This window comes from Carcharodon carcharias, chromosome 20 (assembly GCF_017639515.1).
Source record: "Carcharodon carcharias isolate sCarCar2 chromosome 20, sCarCar2.pri, whole genome shotgun sequence".
Lineage (NCBI taxonomy): Eukaryota > Metazoa > Chordata > Chondrichthyes > Lamniformes > Lamnidae > Carcharodon > Carcharodon carcharias.
The window spans coordinates 32,775,386-32,793,362 of record NC_054486.1 but is presented as its reverse complement, the minus strand read 5'-3'; the positions used below and the strand labels follow the sequence as shown (position 1 = coordinate 32,793,362).

The 17,977-nt window shown below is 43.4% G+C and overlaps 1 protein-coding gene across 1 annotated transcript in view; it reads left to right on the top strand.

Annotated features, from left to right (window-relative positions):
* sptbn5 (spectrin, beta, non-erythrocytic 5) overlaps positions 1-17,977 on the top strand; it is a 283,694-nt gene that overhangs the window by 43,121 nt on the left and 222,596 nt on the right. Inside the window, exons 12-16 of the mRNA XM_041214166.1 lie at positions 6,082-6,172; positions 6,451-6,584; positions 9,554-9,766; positions 12,497-12,649; positions 13,011-13,141. Of these exons, the coding sequence (XP_041070100.1) occupies positions 6,082-6,172; positions 6,451-6,584; positions 9,554-9,766; positions 12,497-12,649; positions 13,011-13,141 (722 nt within the window). The remainder of the gene's footprint in view (positions 1-6,081; positions 6,173-6,450; positions 6,585-9,553; positions 9,767-12,496; positions 12,650-13,010; positions 13,142-17,977) is intronic.

The window sequence follows — 17,977 nt, the reverse complement described above, 5'->3', positions numbered from 1 at the left end:
TTCTGCACCCTTGCCACCCTCAGTGCTTCCTCCAAGTAGTGTTCAACATGGAGGAGCACTGATTCATCAGCTGAGGGAGGGTGTACATGGTAATCAGCAGAAGGTTCCCTTGCCCATGTTTGACCTGATACCATGAGACTTCATGGGGTCTAGAGTTGATGTTGAGGAATCCCAGGGAAACTCCATCCTGACTGTATTTCACTATGCCGCCAGCCCTGCTGGGTCTGTCCTGCTGGTGGGACAGGATATAATCAGGGATGGTGATGGACGTCTTGTCTCCACTCCTGTTTGTGATTTTCATGGGCAGGATATCAAGGCGCAGCCAAGATACAGAGAGTATCCAGTTTGGGGGCTTGAGGGTGGCATGTCTGCTGTTTGCACATGATGTTGTGCCTCTTGCCTCATTCGACTGTGATCTCCAGGGCGCACTCAAACATTTCGCTGCCAAGTGTGACGCTGCTGGGATGCGGATCAGCACCTCCAAATCTGAGGTCATGGTTCTCTCCTGGAAAAGAGTGGGCTGCTCTCTTCAGGTGAGGGGGTAACAGTTCCCCTTAGTGGAGGAGTTCAAGTATCTCGGGATCTTGTTTGCAAGTGATGGCAGGGGGAGCATGAGATTGACCAGCGGATCGGTGTGGCGGCTGCAGTTCTACAGAGGCTCTATTTGTCCTTGGTTGTGAAATGGGAGCTGAGTTTCAGGACGAAGCTCTCAGTTTACCGGTCAATCTATGTCCTCATCCTCATCTATGGTCATGAACTGTGGGTAATGACCGAAAGGATAAGATTGCGAGTACAAGCTGCGGAAAAGAGGTTTCTCTGCAGGGTTGTTGGGCATATTCTACAGGACAGGGTGAGAAGATTGGCAATCCGGGAGAGCCTCGGAGTAGAGTCACTGCTCCTCCAAATCGAGAGGGGCCAGTTGAGGTGGTTGGGGCATCTGATAAGGATGCCCCATGGTAGGCTCTTGCTGCAGCTGTACTGGGCACAGCCCACTGGGCAGAGACCTCGAGGCCGACCCAGAGCACACTGGAGGGATTACCTTTCTCGGCTGGCCTGGGAATGCCTGGGAATCCCCCAGGAGGAGCTGGAATCTGTGGCTGAGGAAGGGAAGTCTGGTCAGTGCTGCTCAGCTTACTGCCACCGCAACCCTCACCAGGAGAAGCTGTGTGAAAATGGATGGATGGTGATGGTCGTGTCTGGGACATGATCTGTATGGTATAATTCTGTGGGTATGACTGTCAGGCTGTTGCTTAACTAGTCTGCTACACAGCTCTCCCAATTTTGAGGCAAGCCCCTAGTAGGGAGGACTTTGCTGGGTCAACAGGGCTGAGTTTGCCATTGTCGTTTCTGGTGCCTTGTGCAATGCCAGGTGGTCTGTCCTGTTTCATTCCTTTTAGACTTTTTAGTGGTATGAGACGCAGCTGTGTGACTTGAAAGGCAATTTCAGAGGGCATTTAAGAGTCAATCACATTGGTGTGGGCCTGGAGTCATATTTAGGCCAGACCAGGTAAGTGTGGCAGATTTCATTAGTGTTTGCATCCTGCCCTTTGACAATGATTGATCTGCTCTTTCAGCCAGGAATGTCTCTCAGCATGTTTCTCCTGGTCTGTTGTGCCATACATGCACTCTAGCTGACATTTTACAACCTCCGCATTTCTGCACACATCTATCGCTTTCTTGAGAGTAAGCGTCTCTTTTCTTAGTAGACTTGCTCCTGCTGTTGGATCTCTTATGTCTAAGACAATTCTATCTTTAATGAGATCATCTTTTAATTGCCCGGATTCATGTGATTCTGCAAGCTGTGTTACTGCAGTCACATACTGATCAATGGACTCTTTTCACCTTGATTCCTGATGTTGAATCCATAGCATTCATTAGTTACATTTACTTGGAGTTCAAAGCATGCCTTCAAGGCTTTCACAATCACTGTCGTCTGTCTTTTCTGTTCTTTAGATAGATTTAGGGTGGAATACAATTTTTAGCAGTCCCTCCCCATCAGTGTTTATAGGCTCCAGCTTGTTAATTAAATCTGTTGCAATTTCATAGTTTTGCCATTGCAAGTTGAAAAATTGCCTGTTCTGTCACCTATCTCCTTCCATTTCAACAGGAGCTGGGAATGGAAAATTTACAGCCAATTTTGTCTCACCCAGTGTTTTACTTGCAGCCTTCAGCTTGTGATAGCTTTTCCTTGTCTGTGATTTTTTTTCTTCAGCAGCTTTTAGCAGGTTGGAACATTTCAGTGTTCCTCTTTGAGTAGCTGTGGCTTCTCTTCCAGCTTTGCAAAACTCAATTTCCGGACACCATGTTATGGGTTCAAAGACTACAGTGTGTCTAGTGTAGTGTCTTTATTGAACTGAATGTTTCATGGCTACCCGCAGACATTCCCTCATGGCAGACATCACATGACTATGGCAAGCCAGATAGGACACATATTAATGACTGCATGACATTCTCTCATGGCAGACATCACGTGACTATGGCAAGCCAGATAGGACACATATTAATGACTGCATTTCAAAACCCAAACAATTTCATGATGCAAAAGCTAAAGAGACTGGTAATGAGTGTAGTAAAGAAACAAAGGTTGTGTCCAGATGAGGCATGAATGACTACACAGTTATCTGAATGCAGGGGACTAAAACCTGACAAATCCCCAGGATATAATGGCTAATATCTTAGGGTTCTAAAAGAGGTGGCTGCAAAGATAATCGATGCACTAAGTATGATTTTCCAAAACTCCCTAAACTCTAGAATGGTCTCAACAGATCAAAGTTAGCCAATGTAACACTGTTATTTAAGAAAGGAGGGAGAGAGAAAACAAGGAACTATAGGTCAGTTGGCTTGATGTCAGTCATCATTAAAGTGCTGGAATCTATAGTTAAGGAAATCCTAACAATGCACTTAGAAAATCATGCATGATCAGACAAAGTCAACATGGTTTTACAAAGGGGTAACTGTGTTTGACAACTTTATTAAATAGTCATATGGCAGTACAGAACTTGAGTATTGCTGTAAAAAGACACATGTTGTTGAAGTTTCTTGTCTTGCACTCATCAGGACAATTCACAAGAATACCAAATATAAAGGGAACAACAATTTATACTTCAAGAAGAGAGTGCTGATTGGTTGGCAAGTTGGATTTGATTGGTTAGCAAGTTGGATCTGATTGGTGGAGATGCTGCCATGGAGAATGCACCATTTAACTTATGACTGATAGTTAACTGCCGAGCTTTGTTTAAAGTCAAACCAGGCAGGAGCACGTTAAGGTGTGTGAGGAAATTCGTACATGCACCTTCGGATTCAAATATAGAAAATGTATCATCTACATATTGGAAATATGCAAGGGGTAGGAGGTTGGGTGTCATTCCATCGAAGATGCATTTCTCATGGAACCCAACAAAGATGTTTGTGAGACTTGGGCCAAAAGGGAATCCCATTGCAACACCATCTATTTGAGCATACATGGTGTCGTTAAAACTGAACTCAACTGTGTGAGTTGCTGAGTTCATAAGCTCAATGAATATTGATTCACACGATGGTGGCAGGTCTAGATCGCCATGATATAGTGCTGCAGTGCAAATGTCTATGGCTTCCTTGAGCAGTACATTGATGAATAGGCTAGTAATGTCAAATGAGCACATGGAAATGGCACTGCTATTGATATGCAAGTCCTGTATAGTCTTTGTAAATGTGAAGGAATCCTTCACCACGCATGTGGAAAACTTGCTCAAAATTTGTTGTAGGAACTTGCCAACCATTTGGCCATTTCATTTTGTGCAGATAAGATAGGGCGTAAAGGGGCATAACTTTTATGTAAATTGGGTAGCCCATACATATGCCGACACAGTGAACCATGAGGATGAATCCTATCATATATATCACCTGGCAACTCGTTGCTCTTACACAAGTCCAACAAGCATATTTTTAGATAAAAGCAAAATACTGCGGATGCTGGAAATCTGAAACAAAAACAAAAATAGTTGGAAAAACTCAGCAGGTTTGACAGCATCTGCGGAGAGGAATACAGTTAATGTTTTGAGTCCATATGACTCTTAATCAGAAGCATATTTTTAGCTTGCTTTTGAGCAAGACTGGCCGGTCATGCTGAGCGGCAGGTCCAATGGATGTGAATTTGGACCCATCATTAAGAATGACGTGCATTTTGTTGGATATAGCCAAGCTTGTTGATTTGATCACACTTGTTGATATAGTCACACTTGTTAATATAGTCATGCATAGCACTTTGGGTCCTGAAAAGTGCCCAGTCGATCTCAGATAACCCTGGAAGGATATCTCAAAAATCTGAGCAACAGGTGAAGCTAACTGTTACACGCCCTTATTATGCAGTAGTAACACGAGTGGTGTACGCCATTAACAGGATGTGCCATCAAGCCAAAAAGACTATCACATAAATGAGCAATGTGATGTATGAACTTCAGTGCTGGTGTGATGTTAGTTATGTAGGCCGTACGTCCCAAAGACTCGGAATGGTATCAAACAACATGTCCCTTTGGCTGTTTGCAACAGGCAAGGTGCCCAGCCAGTACCCAACCAGCCCGTGCTTGCAAAACTCAAAACAGTGTTCAACATTACGTGTGATTCTGCGATTGGACAACAGTTGCTAAATAATCCTGAGTGTGTTAAGAATTACACTGACAACCAATTTAAGCTTATCAGGTTTGCAGTGTGGCACACTTATGGGTGCTAGAAGCTATTTATATTAATACACAGGCCCTGTTCTTTGCAGATAGAAAGGACATGTACACACATTGTGCCTGTTTCAACTAAACAAAATAGACGACAGCCATTCTCTGGTTTATTCCCCAGGGCAAAGTTAGGATGCAGTTCGAGCAAGCAATTAAGAAGGCAATTGGCATGTTTGCCTTTATTGCAAAGGGATTGGATTTCAAGAATAAAGAAGTTTTGCTACAATTGTACAGGGCTTTGGTGAGACCACACCTGGAATACTGTGGGCAATTTTGATTTACATGGAAGGATATACTTGCATTTGAGATGTACAGTGAAGATTCACTAGATTGGTCCCTGGGATGAGAGGTTTATTTTATAAACATATGAATTAGGAGCTTGAGTAGGCTACTCAGTGACCTCAAGCCTGCTCCCCCATTAAATAAGAACATGGCTGATCTAATTGTAACCTCAACTCCACATTCCTGCCTACCCGTGTTAATCTTTCACCCCCTTGCTTATCAAGAATCCATCTACTTTCACCTTAAAAATATTCAAAGACTCTACTTTCACTGACTTTTGAGGAAGAGAGATCCAAAGACTCTCAATCTTCTGAGAAAGAGAGTTTTTCCTCACCCGTCTTAAATGAGTGATCCCTTATTTTTAAATTGTGACACCTAGTTCTAGATTCTCCCACAAGAGGAAACACCCTTTCCACATCCACCCTGTCAAGATTTCTCAGTATCTTATATGTTTCACTCAAGTCGCCTCTTACTTTTCTATGAGGGGCTAAGTAAATTGGGTCTATATTTTCTGAAGATTAGAAGAATGAAAGGTGATCTCATTAAAACATACAAGATTCTAAGGGGTAAAAACAAAAAAACTGCGGATGCTGGAAATCCAAAACAAAAACAAAAACAGAATTACCTGGAAAAACTCAGCAGGTCTGGCAGCATCGGCGGAGAAGAAAAGAGTTGACGTTTCGAGTCCTCATGACCCTTCGACAGAACTAAGATTCTAAGGGGGCTTGACAAGGTAGGCACTGAGAGGTTGATCCCTCTGACTGGAGAATCTAGCACATGAGAACACAATCTCAGGATAAGGGATCAATCATTTAGGACTGAGATGAGGAGAAATTTCTTCACTCAGAGGGTGGTGAATCTTTGAAATTCTCTACCTCAGATGGCTGTGCGTACTCCATCATTGAGTATATTTAAGGCTGGGATAAACACATCTTTGGTCTCTCAGGAAAACAAGGGATTTGGAGAGCGGGCAGGAAAATAGAGCTGAAGTTGAGGATCAGCCATGATCATATTAAATGGCGGAGTAGGCTTGACGGGCCATATGATGAAGTAATTCTGGAAATTGGAGAGAAATGTTGTGTCTTGTTTGCAGGCAGAGAACCAGGATAGAAAAGAACCTGAGAGCTGCTCATCTGATGAAGAAGGAGAAAGATTGTGGACCATGAGGGGAGAACGTCCTCAAGGTGAGAAGGGAAAAGTGACAGCAGAACTGAAGATGCCACAAGTCCAGACTGAATCGGTGAAAGAGGCACAGAATCTGTGTCAAGGAGATTCCTGACTTGAAGGATCATGACACCAGGAACATCCAATAATGTCACAGTACGATGCTGTGTGTAATAGCGTCACAGTACTGGTGTCCATTAATACCACTGTGTGAAGTGCAATGCTGTGTGAAATTGTGTCTCAGTGCAGTGTGCATGGAATCCATAAGGTAACACCCTGTTATCTTGTGTATTCACAGCAAGTGCAACCATTAGCTCCACCAAGGCTAATATTCTAGAGACTAGGAGAGCCCAAGATAGCTGGCAGCCGCTGAACACAAGAGGGAAGGTGAGATCGGTGCCTGTGGTGTCCAGCACTGTGAGCAAGCCAACGGTGAGTAAATCAGTGCATCCTTTTCACATCACACACAACACTGATCTTCTCTCCCTCCCTCCTCTTTCCTCTCCATGCCCTCCTAATCCTTCTTTTCCCCCACCTTGTCCCTCCTCCTTCCTGCTGACTCCTTGTCCAACTCCCGCTCACCCCTCATGTATCTCTCTCGCTCTCTCTATCTCCCCCGTCCCCCTCATCCCTCTCTCTCTGCTACCCTTGACCCTCTTTCACTGCTCCCCACATCCCTGTCTCCCTGCCTCCTTCCTCCCTATTTCCCTACCCCCCATCACTCTCTCCCAGCCTTCTTGTCCCTTTCTAGCTGTCTTCTCACCCCTCTCTCCCTTCCCCATCCTTTTCTCTCTGACCCCTCATCACTCTTTCCCTGAGCCATCCTGCATTCTTCTCCCCCACCACTCCCCCCTTTTCTCTCTCTTTGCCCCCATTTCTCTTCTCTATTTCTCTCACCCTTTCTCGGGTTCCTGTAACCTAATGCTCTCCCTGCACCCCTGCTAACCTCTTAATCTCATTTTTCAATCGGTTCTATTCAACTGTAATTTTTTTTATTATTTCAAGGGATATGACCAAGGCCAGCATTTGTTGTTCATCCTAATTGACCTTGAGCTGTCTTCTTAAGTCACTGCAATCCATCTGGTGCACGTAGACCTGTTAAGAAATATCAAATAATAGTGCTTTGTAGAAGAGATGGGAGGCCGTTCAGCTCATCAAGCATGTGCTGGATTTTTGCCGGAGCAATCCAATACTAATCCCATTGCCCTGCTCTATTCTTATCAGATTGGATCTTTCTCTGCTCCAATTAGTTATATAACTACCCAGTTACTTTCCCCAACACTAACCTTCCATTTGAGCTCTTTTTCAGGACTTGGCGTCTTTAGTTCAATATGGGTGAGGCAGGCAGAGGTTTTCAGAGGCACAGAGTGATTGATTCTTGTTGTGGTGATAAGGTGATCAGCTGTGCACTGAAATCCAACCAGTATCAGCGAAGGGCATTTGCACTGTGTAAGGAACATATCTTTTTATTTCAGTTGGACTGTTGTAAAGAACATATCTTTTTATTTTCTGTTGGACTGTTGATTAAAATTGCAATGGCTCCAGTTTGAAAGACTTGTCCACTGGAACAGGATGAAAGATATATACAATGTTGCAGTCCTGGAACAGTGTGCACCATGAAAGACAGGATGGTGCAGGAAAGGAGTCCTGGACCAAGGGAGCTGTCATGCAACAATGTTTTAATTGGCTCCTGACCAGGTGACCAGGTTTTGGGTGAGAGCGGTGCAATGTGTGGGTTTCATAGGAAGTTTGTGCCTACCTTCAACACAATAGCTGTAACTCTCACCAATTTGTTAAGAAAACAGGCGAAAGTTGTATGGTCAGCAGAATGCCAAGCAGCCTTTGAAAAGCTGAAGGCAATCTTAACAAATGAACCAGTGGTGGCCGCCCTTGACTTTACCAAACCTTTTAAAATGGCAGTTGATGCTAGCGACTTGGGATAAGTGCAGTCCTATTACAAGATGATCAATTAGGGATAGAGAAGCCAGTGGAGTACTTTTCCAAGGAACGAAATCAATATCAGAGGAAGTACTCTACATTAGAAAAACTCTAGCATTGTTGTTGTCTCTTCAACACCTTGAAGTTTATGTCTGACATGATAGCAAAGAAACGCTAATCTGCACCATAGTCCACTGGAGCTCATTGAAAAGTTTAAAACACGAAACGCGAGACTGTTTAGATGGATTCTATTGTTTCAACCATTCAATGAAAAGATTGTTCACATTGCCGGTAAATGTAATGTGATCACGGATGCATTGTCCCAGGTGTAGAATAAGTTGAAGGGGTGAGAAATTCTGAGGATTGTATAAGGGGGAGGAAGGATGAATGGAAGTAAGTCTCATGTTTCGTTGTCCATGTGTCACATACCCTGTGATGAAAAGCATTTTGAAAGGCATTTCATCTCTTTTATGGGTGGAGGTGCATAAGGAACACATCTTTTTTATTTCTGTTGGACTATTGTAAAGAACATATCTTTTTATTTTCTGTTGAGCTGTGGATTAAAATTACAATGGCTGCAGTTTGAAAGACATGTCCTCTGGAACAGGATGAAAGATATATACAATGTTGCAGTCCTGGAGCAGAATGTGCCATAAAAGACAGGATGGTGCCGGAAAGGAGTCCTGGACCACGGGAGCTGCCTGGCAACAACGTTTTAATTGGCTCCTGACCAGGTGACAAGGTTTTACGTGAGAGCAGTGCAGCTGAATAGCTCCTAGCCTAAAAGGAAAAAGACTTAAAACCACAATAATAGCTAGCTGGCTTTTTCTCCACTCTGAAAACCCCTCAAGAGGCAAAGAGGAAAATCATTGTTAAAGACATTGAAAGGCAAGTGCTCAACCAGTGAACTAAATACTGAAAGTGTTGGAAGACCACCTCATGTCATCAACAAGAACTGAAAAGAATTTGGAAGACATTGATCAAAATCAGCCCATCAAATCCTGTACTCCGGAATTGGTGCTGTTGAACTGTTTTATCTCACCCTTAAAATCCATATTTGTGTGTGTCTTATGTGTCTTGTATGCATGCACTCGGATTTAAGAAGGGGTAGAGTTTAGGTTATAGAGTTAGAAATTAGCAGTTCATATTTCTTTCTTTTGCCACTGGTTAACAATAGTTTGTTCAATCAACAGTTATTTACTTATTAAGTTTACAAACCTGGTATTCATATTCTCTTAACCTAAATTAAACAGTTAGGTAGAATTGGGGCAATCTGATGGTTGAATCAAACTTTTTCACATTTGTCGTGGCTCGGGAAACGGTGGGGCTTGATATTATAGCGTACCTTCCCAGTGAGTTGTGACAATTGGACATTGCAGCCTTTTGGCGAAAACATAAGCAATGAAGTGAAAGTATGAAGTTTCAGGCTCCTGCTGATGGTGTTGTTCTTGTTTGTTAAACAGGTGGGAAGTGAGACCGTCACTGACCATTCCATCGAAGACAGTCCGACAAGGAAGGTCAGCAAGCCGCGAAGGAGCCGGTCGATGCGCCGTGGGACAACTGAGATCCAATTCTCCTCACAGAGCAGGGCTGAAGAGGACTTCAGCAAAGCAACAATTGAGGACAGCCATAAAACCATCAACTCGTCTTATGCCGATCTCTGCCAGCGGACCGAGGTATTGTAACCCATTCGTGTCGTCTCTTATGTATTCATCAGATCATTTTCTCCTTCATGTATACTTCAGATCGTGTCCACTCCTGTATACCCACCAGGTCATATATCAGTGCATGTTTTATGCCGATACACCAAAACAGTTGCATGATGGATGTACATCAGTGCATTTCTCCAGCTTGAATGCAAGTAGGTTGAATGCTCGATGTCTTTCTCGGAGACATCAATCTGTCTCCTCGGTGAGACTGGAATGATCCTTTGTCCTGTTTGTCTGTATCTCTCATGGAAATTCTCTTTACCTAAAGAACCAATGCCTGGCTATCAGTATCTGTGGTTATTTAATCCTTGATTCTCCAGCCCTTTTAAAAAGCAGTGCTAGGCTGTTCACACCCTGTACATTTATCTATGGTGCTGGGTTCTGTTTTAGTGTCACGTTTGCCCAGTTTTGCTCCCAGCCCCCTTGATTGTTGCTTAGCTCCCATGAATTGTTCCCATGGCGTTCTGGGGACAGATGTTCAGCTGCATGCCTAAGGGACATCAGATGTCTGCTTTCATTTTTCCTGCACTACTGGAACTCAAGTATGTATAACATGTACTCCCTAGATTCCCTCAGTGGTACGGGAGCTCTGTGTGACATGGTAAATGTAGCTTGTTGGAAGGAAAAGGCGACTTTAAACCTTTGGTTCCCAAAGCTCCCAAACACTGGGGGATTCTACACCTCATGTTGGAGACTTATAAATAGAAATTAGTTATTCTGATTAGCCAACAACTGCATTATTGTTGTACCTTGAGACTAGCAATCCCTGTGCTCACGCTTGCTTGCCTCATGCCAGGAACTGCTGAACCCTACTGCACTGGTAGGGGGAGCTGTCAACCAAGGCAAGAAGGTTCTACTCAATAATTAGTCTGTGAGTGCAGACTGCAGACAAAAGTGTGAGAGAGCAGCTAGAATCCAAAAAATTGTAGCACAATCCTGCAGTGCAGCCTGGTGCACTAGGGGGTGATAGGGTAGTAATTATACTATTAGGCTAGTAATCTAGAGGCCTGAACTAATAATCCAGCAGCATGTAAATTCAAATCCAACCATAGCAGTTTGAAAATTTCTGTTCAGAAAAAAAATTGGAGAATTAAAAAGCTGGTATCAGTACAAGTGACCAGGAAGCTGTCAGATTGTCATAAAAACCCAACTTGTTCACTAATGGTCTTTAAGAAAGGAAACATGTAGTCTGGCCTACATGTGACTCCAGTTCCCCATTATTGTGGTTGAGTCAAACTGAGTTGAACTCAGTTTCATCAAACATCACCTTCTTAGAGATGAGCAATACCAGCCTTCCCAGCAATGCCCATGTCCGGAGAATGAGCTTGAAAAAGCTGACGGTGCAGTGAGAACAGAATAAGTTTGAATCACTTCTCCAATCTGGAGTGTAGCTGATGTGGAGAGAGGAACTTCACCACATCAAACTGGTCTTGCTTCAAAAAGAGCAGGCTGCTAAAGATACATGGGCAGTTTGATCTCTCCAAGGGGAAGGGGGCCCTTTCAGTTCATTTCTGTACAATTTGCAAACTCTCTGCAAGCCTCTCTACAATAGTTTCCATTCATTTAGCAATTGGTTGGCTTGCCTGTTTCATTCTATTGTTACTCACAGACACTTTCCAATAATTCATGTTGTTATGACCATGTGAGGAGGGGTGAAACTACTCCCCTATTCTCTCACTCCAGGTCTGACTGTAACTAGATTTTTTAGTGAATTTAGAGAGGATGTGCTTTGCCAATTCTGCAGGAGTCCCACATTTATGCTTTCAGAATTAGTCAGACAGGTTTCCTTAGGTTAAACAAAGAACAAGACAAGTTTATCAAAACTATTTCCTGAATTTAAAAAAATAAACGAGGCAATTTCCAAACACCATTCATACGTCACACACACTTGCCTGGGCCCACATACAAACTAATACAGATGGCAGAATAAGAGAATAGCTTAAGGATTTTTTTACAGTTTTTGAAGAAGATAAAACAAAGGAGTATACAATTAGCTGTCCTATGGTTTGTCTCAATGCGGTGATTCCACATTGTGGCCATTTTGTTCAGTTGTCTTCTTGGGTGTAGTCACTTGGAACAGATTTCTATGTTATATTCCCAAAATATCTCAGTTTACAATAGATTTCTTTTCTCAGGATGGTTACTTTGCAAATCCAGGCACAATACTTCAGAGAAAGAGAGAGACAAAGAGGACAAGTAGCCTCTGCAACCTGTTTCAGTACAGTATTGTCTTTTGATCTCTGTCTCCTGCTTGGTAGCACAGTCCCTTAAAATACTTTTCTGGCTGAATATTCCAGAGAAATTCTATTAGTCAATGTCTGCTCCAGTTATTGTTTCAGAGCGGATAATTTTGATGCCTCATCTCAGAAACATTTGAAAAGTCTCAGGATAGTGTACAGGCAATAGAATATGGGTTCTTTCATGCTCCCCAGAGGGTTGAGTGTCTATTTTTCCACCCCACTTGGTGGAATGCAAGCTGCGTATTGTAGCAGTCTGGATCTTTTCATTGTCTTCAGAGGGTTCCAGTTTTTAAAAAATTCCAGCCAGGAAAAGAAAAATTGGAAATTATGTCTTTGAAAAAAACACATCCTCATAACAATATGTACAAATGAAAAAGTCACTTCTTTGTGCTTCCCAGCACGGTGTTCAGAGTTATCAGAATTATTTCTTTCTCTTTGTTGTCGTGCCCCACTCTAGACCAGAAGGAAAAACCTGCAGGAAATGATCCAGCTTTACCAGTTCTATAACACCTGCAATGACTTTGACTCCTGGATGAATGACAAGGAGAATGGTTTCAAAACCTTTGAGCCCAAGTCAAACAATGTGGAGGTCATGCAGAGGAAATATGAGGTTTGCTAACTCTATACTGAACGTCCAATCTGTGATGTCTCACTCTGTGAACCCCCAATCAGATTGTGTCTCCATATCCAATCTCTTGTCACTTTCTTTGACCGCCCCCACCCCCAAACAATCGCACACAGTGTCCCCATATCTAATCTGTGTTGTCTCTCTCTCTATGACCCCCCTCCTCGCCTCAATTACATCTCGCTGTATGGGCGGAATTTTACGCAACGGCTTGCCATAGTTTGCGGCCCTGCCTCTGTTGCGATGGGCCCGTAAAATTCCATCCTATGTCTGCCTATATTGTTCCACTAGACTGGATGGTTGCTGTCAAACTATTACCACTAACTGAGATGGTTTCATATTTCAGAACTTCTTGACAGAATTGGCTGCTGGGAAAGGCCGACTGGATGAGATTAACCAATTGGTGGATGAGTTTATCAAAAATAAACACAGCAAGGAGAAGCAAATCAGAGCAAAGCAGCAGCAAATTCATAAAAGGTAAAATCTAGCTTAGTGTGCACCTCAATCCACCTCCAGGTGTTGCTGTTGATCTGTGAGATTGTGAGTGTCAGTTCACTTTGCACAGAGCAGGAATCGGGCCTGTGGCTTAGCATTTGGATAGTTCGCTACCCGTAATGTTCACGAGTTCACACTTGCAGACTAAAGTGACTGTGGCCGCTGACCCTTAAGATACAACAACTTGTCAAAATCTACAAGATAAAAAATAGCATAAGAATAGGCACATCCCGGGTGTAGCACAAGACAAAATGAAGAATAGCATCAGGATTGATGACTAGAGTTTGCAAGGAGCGGTCAACACTTAGTGAGATTTGGAGGGTAGTAGGGCGAAACCCTGAGTCATTCAACATATAGAATCATACAGTACAGAAGGTCATTCAGCCTATTAAGCCTGTACCTGCTCTGTGAAAGAGCTATCCAATTAAAATTAGCTAGGCATCAATTAAAATCTTTAGTGTAATATCTGGATTAGACTTGATCAATGGTGCGAGGCTCCTTGGTGTAATATCTGCAATAGACTCAGGGAGAACCCAATGTTCCCTCTAAGATGTTTACCTGTTCACCAACTCAACAACGCAAATGTGAAATAAAAACAAAAATAGCTGGAAAAACTCATCTGTGGAGAGGAAGACAGAGTATGACTCTTCATCAGAACTAAAGAAAAATAGAAATGAGGTGAAATATAAGCTGTTTGAGGGGGTGGGACAATGTGATTTGGTCTCAAATTTTCTTTGATAACACTCCTGTGAAGCATTTTGGAGATTTTTAAAAAATAGTTATTGGGATGTGAGCATTGCTGGCAAGGCCAATATTTATTGCCCATCCCTATTGCCCTTGAGAAGTGATGGTGAACTACTTTCTTGAACCAGTGCAGTCCATGTGGTATAAGTACACCCACAGTACTGGTAGGGAGGGAGTTCCAGTGGTAGTAAGGGAATGACGATATTGTTCCAAGTCAGGATGGTGTGCGACTTAAAGGGGAACTTGCAGGTAGTAGTGTTTCCATGTGTCTCCTGCCCTTGTCCTTCTAGATGGTGGAGGCCCTGGGTTTGAAAAATACTGTTGAAGGAGCCTGGGCTAGTTGCTTCAATGTTCCTTATAGATGACGCACACCGCTGCTATTATGTGCACAGAGACTTGAGCACAGAATCCAGGCTGCCATACCAGTGCAGTACAGAGTGAGTGCTGTTTTGTCAGAAGAACCGACTTTCAGTTGAGACGTTAAATTGAGGTGCCATCTCACCTCTCGAGTGAGACAAGCAAGGAAGCTTTCCCTGGTGTCTATCTGATATTTGCCTTTCAACCATCATCACTAAAATAGTTTACCTGGTCATTATCACATTGCTGTTTGTGAGAGTTTGCGGTGTGCAAATTAGCTGCCTTGTTACATTACAACGGTGACTACACTTAAAAATGACTTAATTGGCTGTGAAGTGACATCCTGAGGCTGTGAAAAGAACTACATCAGGAACCTCTAAAAGTTTGTGTGTCTTTCCTTCCTTCCTTTCTTTCTCTCGCTCTATTGTTTTGATGCACCGTTTTGTTAATCATAGAATTGCATATCACATAAGGATATCATTCGCACCATTGAGTCTGCACTGATTTTTTTGAAGAACATCCAGTTAATCCCACTCTTTCCTCATACCCCTGCAATTTTCTTTCCCTCAAGTATTTATTCAATTCTCTATTGAAGGCTACTACTGAAATTGTATCCATCACCCTATCAGGCAGTGTCTTCCAAATTCTAACCACTTGTTGCATAAAGAAGATTTTTCTCACGTCACCTTTCATTCTTTTGCCTGTCACCTTAAATCTGTGCTCCCTGGCTGTTGACGATTTAGCCATTGGAAACATTTTCTCTTTATTTACTTTACTGAACCCCTCATGATTTTAAACTGTATTAAATCTCCTCATAACCTTCTCTGCTCTAAGGAGAAGAACCCTAGCTTTGCCAGTAGCTATAACCCCTCATCCCTGAAACCATCCTGGTAAATTTCTTCTGTACCCTTTCTAAAGCCTTCATGTCCTGCCTAAAGTGTGGTGCCCAGAACGAAACATAATGGGCTGAATTTTCACTGAGTCAGGGTGACTCAGGAGCCTTTTAAAAATGGTTTTTGGATTTTGGATTCCCGACCCCATTCCTGGCTGTCTGATTTTTGGAAGTGCCTTAAAGTGTGTGGGCTTGTTCAAAAACCTTCCCCTGACCTCCCGACCTGGCCAGTTCCATTGCAGAGTTAGGCATGTCCTACTCCTTCGCAATTTTCATGGAGTTGGGTCAGGTTTTTAATGAGTTGTGGTTCACGGCTCCTCAGGAGAGTCGTGAACCCTAGTCTGAATGAAGGAGGCTTTTAAAAGCTCAATTCAAAAGGTCCTCTTCATGCCCCTGTGGCAAGGTAAGGCCCCCCACTCACACTCCATGGCCTGTCATGGCCCATAAGCCAAGCCCCGCCCCCACCAACTCCCTATGCCAAGCTATGCACCTCCACCCACTCTCATGGCCCCTCATGCCCCGTATACCAAGCTATGGCAATTCCATGCCCATTGAACTAAACACATTGTATAGAATCAATGAACTCTATAGTGATAGTTGAATTTGTTAAAAAAAAGCTTTAAAAAAGTAATTAATTCATTACTTTCCCCAGATTAAAAAAATCATTTCACTGCAAGGCAAGAAAAGTATCAATCATCCAGACCCTTTAAAGTATCAATAATAGAAACCATAAGACCTTGAAACCACTTAACCTTGTGTAAATAAACATTGTGAAGTTGACCGCAAAGATCGGAGAGCCAGGGCTGCCAATCAAGCAATGTTTTCTCTGGAGTGCAGCTGTTTCAAAAAGTGTAATGGATATCTGGACTCTCAGCCAAGCCTCAATATGTATGAGTACCCCCAAGTCTCTCTGTGTACCTTTTAGCTTGGATTGTTTCTCCTCATTATTCCTACCAAAGTATGTCAGCACACATTGTACGGCATTGAATTTCATTTGCTATGTCCTCCCATTCCACCAGTCTGTCTATGTCCTCCTGAATTCCATTACTATCTTCCTCACTGTTTACTATGCTTCCAAGTTGCATGTCATCTGCAAATTTTGAAATTGTACTCTGTACCCCCAAATCCGCATCATTAATGTATATCAAAAACAGCAGGGGTCCTGGTACTGAACCCTGGAAAACGCCACTGTATATTTCCCTTGGATCAGAAAAACAGCCATTCATCACAACTCTTCTATCCCTTAGCCAATTTTGCATCCAAATTGCTGCTGCTCTTTTTAACCCATGGGCTTCAATTTTGGTAGCAAGTCTAATATGTGGTTCTTATCAAGTGCCATTTGGAAATTAATATACATCACACCAACTGCATTGACTTCATTTAGTCTCATGTTACCCCATCAAAAAATTCAATAAAGTTAGTCAAACACAAATAAAAACAGAAATTGCCGAAAATACTCAGCAGGTCTGGCAGCATCTGAACAAGGGGCAGGTGGGAAATAGAACAAAAGGGAAGTGCTGTAATAGGTTGGGAGGACAGGGGAGATTAAATGACACAAGATTTAGTCATGCAGGGCCAAAGGGAGTAGTGATGGGGCAAGAAAGGAAACTCCCTTTGGCCTGCACGACTAACTCTTCTGTCAATTACTCTCCTGTCTTCCCACCCTATCACCACATTTCCCTTTTGTTCTTTTTACCACATACCCTTTGCTCAAAATCTGTTAAATTTCTAACTTTTCCCAGTTCTGATGCAAGGTCATTGACCTGAAATGTTAACTCTGTTTCTGTCTCCACATACACTGCCAGACCCGCTGAGTAATTCCATCACTTTCTGTCTTTATTTCAGATTTCTAGCATTTTGCACTTGTGTTAGGAGTCAAACATAATTGCCCTGAACAAATTCTTGCTGGATCACTTTTATTAATCCCTGCATGCCTAAGTGGCTGTCAATTTTCTCCTGAATTATTGAGCAGAATTTTTATCTCGGCGGATTGGTGCGCGCCTGACCCACTTGAGCGTTTAATGAAGTGCGTTGACGTCGGCTGAATGTGCAGATGTCAACGCACACCCTCGCGATATTTTGCTAGGTGGGCACATGATGGAGACGGAGGCGAGCCCGCCATTAATTAAGTGACCAGTTAAGGCCCTTGAGACCCCAATTGTTTCCGACTTTACATAGCCCACGCAACTTTTAGGCTGTCGCACAGGCAAAATAGGCAGGCGGGCAGGCCACAATTATTCAAACCTCATTCACGGGTGGGATAAGAGGGGTCAGTGGCCTTGTCAAAGCGATTAATGAAGAGTTTAGGATATCACTTGCTGCTGGTTGCTTCTGAAGCTTCATCTCGCTTCAGAGAATTTAGAGGCTTCAGTTCAGGACTCAGTGTTGTTTTCCAGGCCCCCGGAGGATTCACATTGTGTGGGACCTTCTTGGTATCAGAGAGCCTTCCCTTACCCTGGTAATGGGGATTGTGGTCTCCGCTGAAGGCACCTCTTCTGAGGAGGAAGAGAGGGCCAGAAGGAGGAGGAGGCCAGGTGTCCCTATTCAGCTTCCAGGGGAGCGACCTGTGGGAGGAGAAGTGCAGGCACAAGGGGCGCTGAGCCAACAGGAAGTCCAAGGCGGAAGGGGCCACAGAAGACTCCACTATCCTGCTGCCAGCGTTTACGGACGCCAATGCAGCTACCTCAATATGTCTGAGGTGCAGTGCCGCCAGAGGCTCCATCTTTCAAGGGAGACAGTGACCTCCATTTGTCAGAGAATTGGCCCTGAGATCAGCTCCAACTGTGTGGGTGAACACCCCATGCCAATGGCGCTGAAGGTCACAG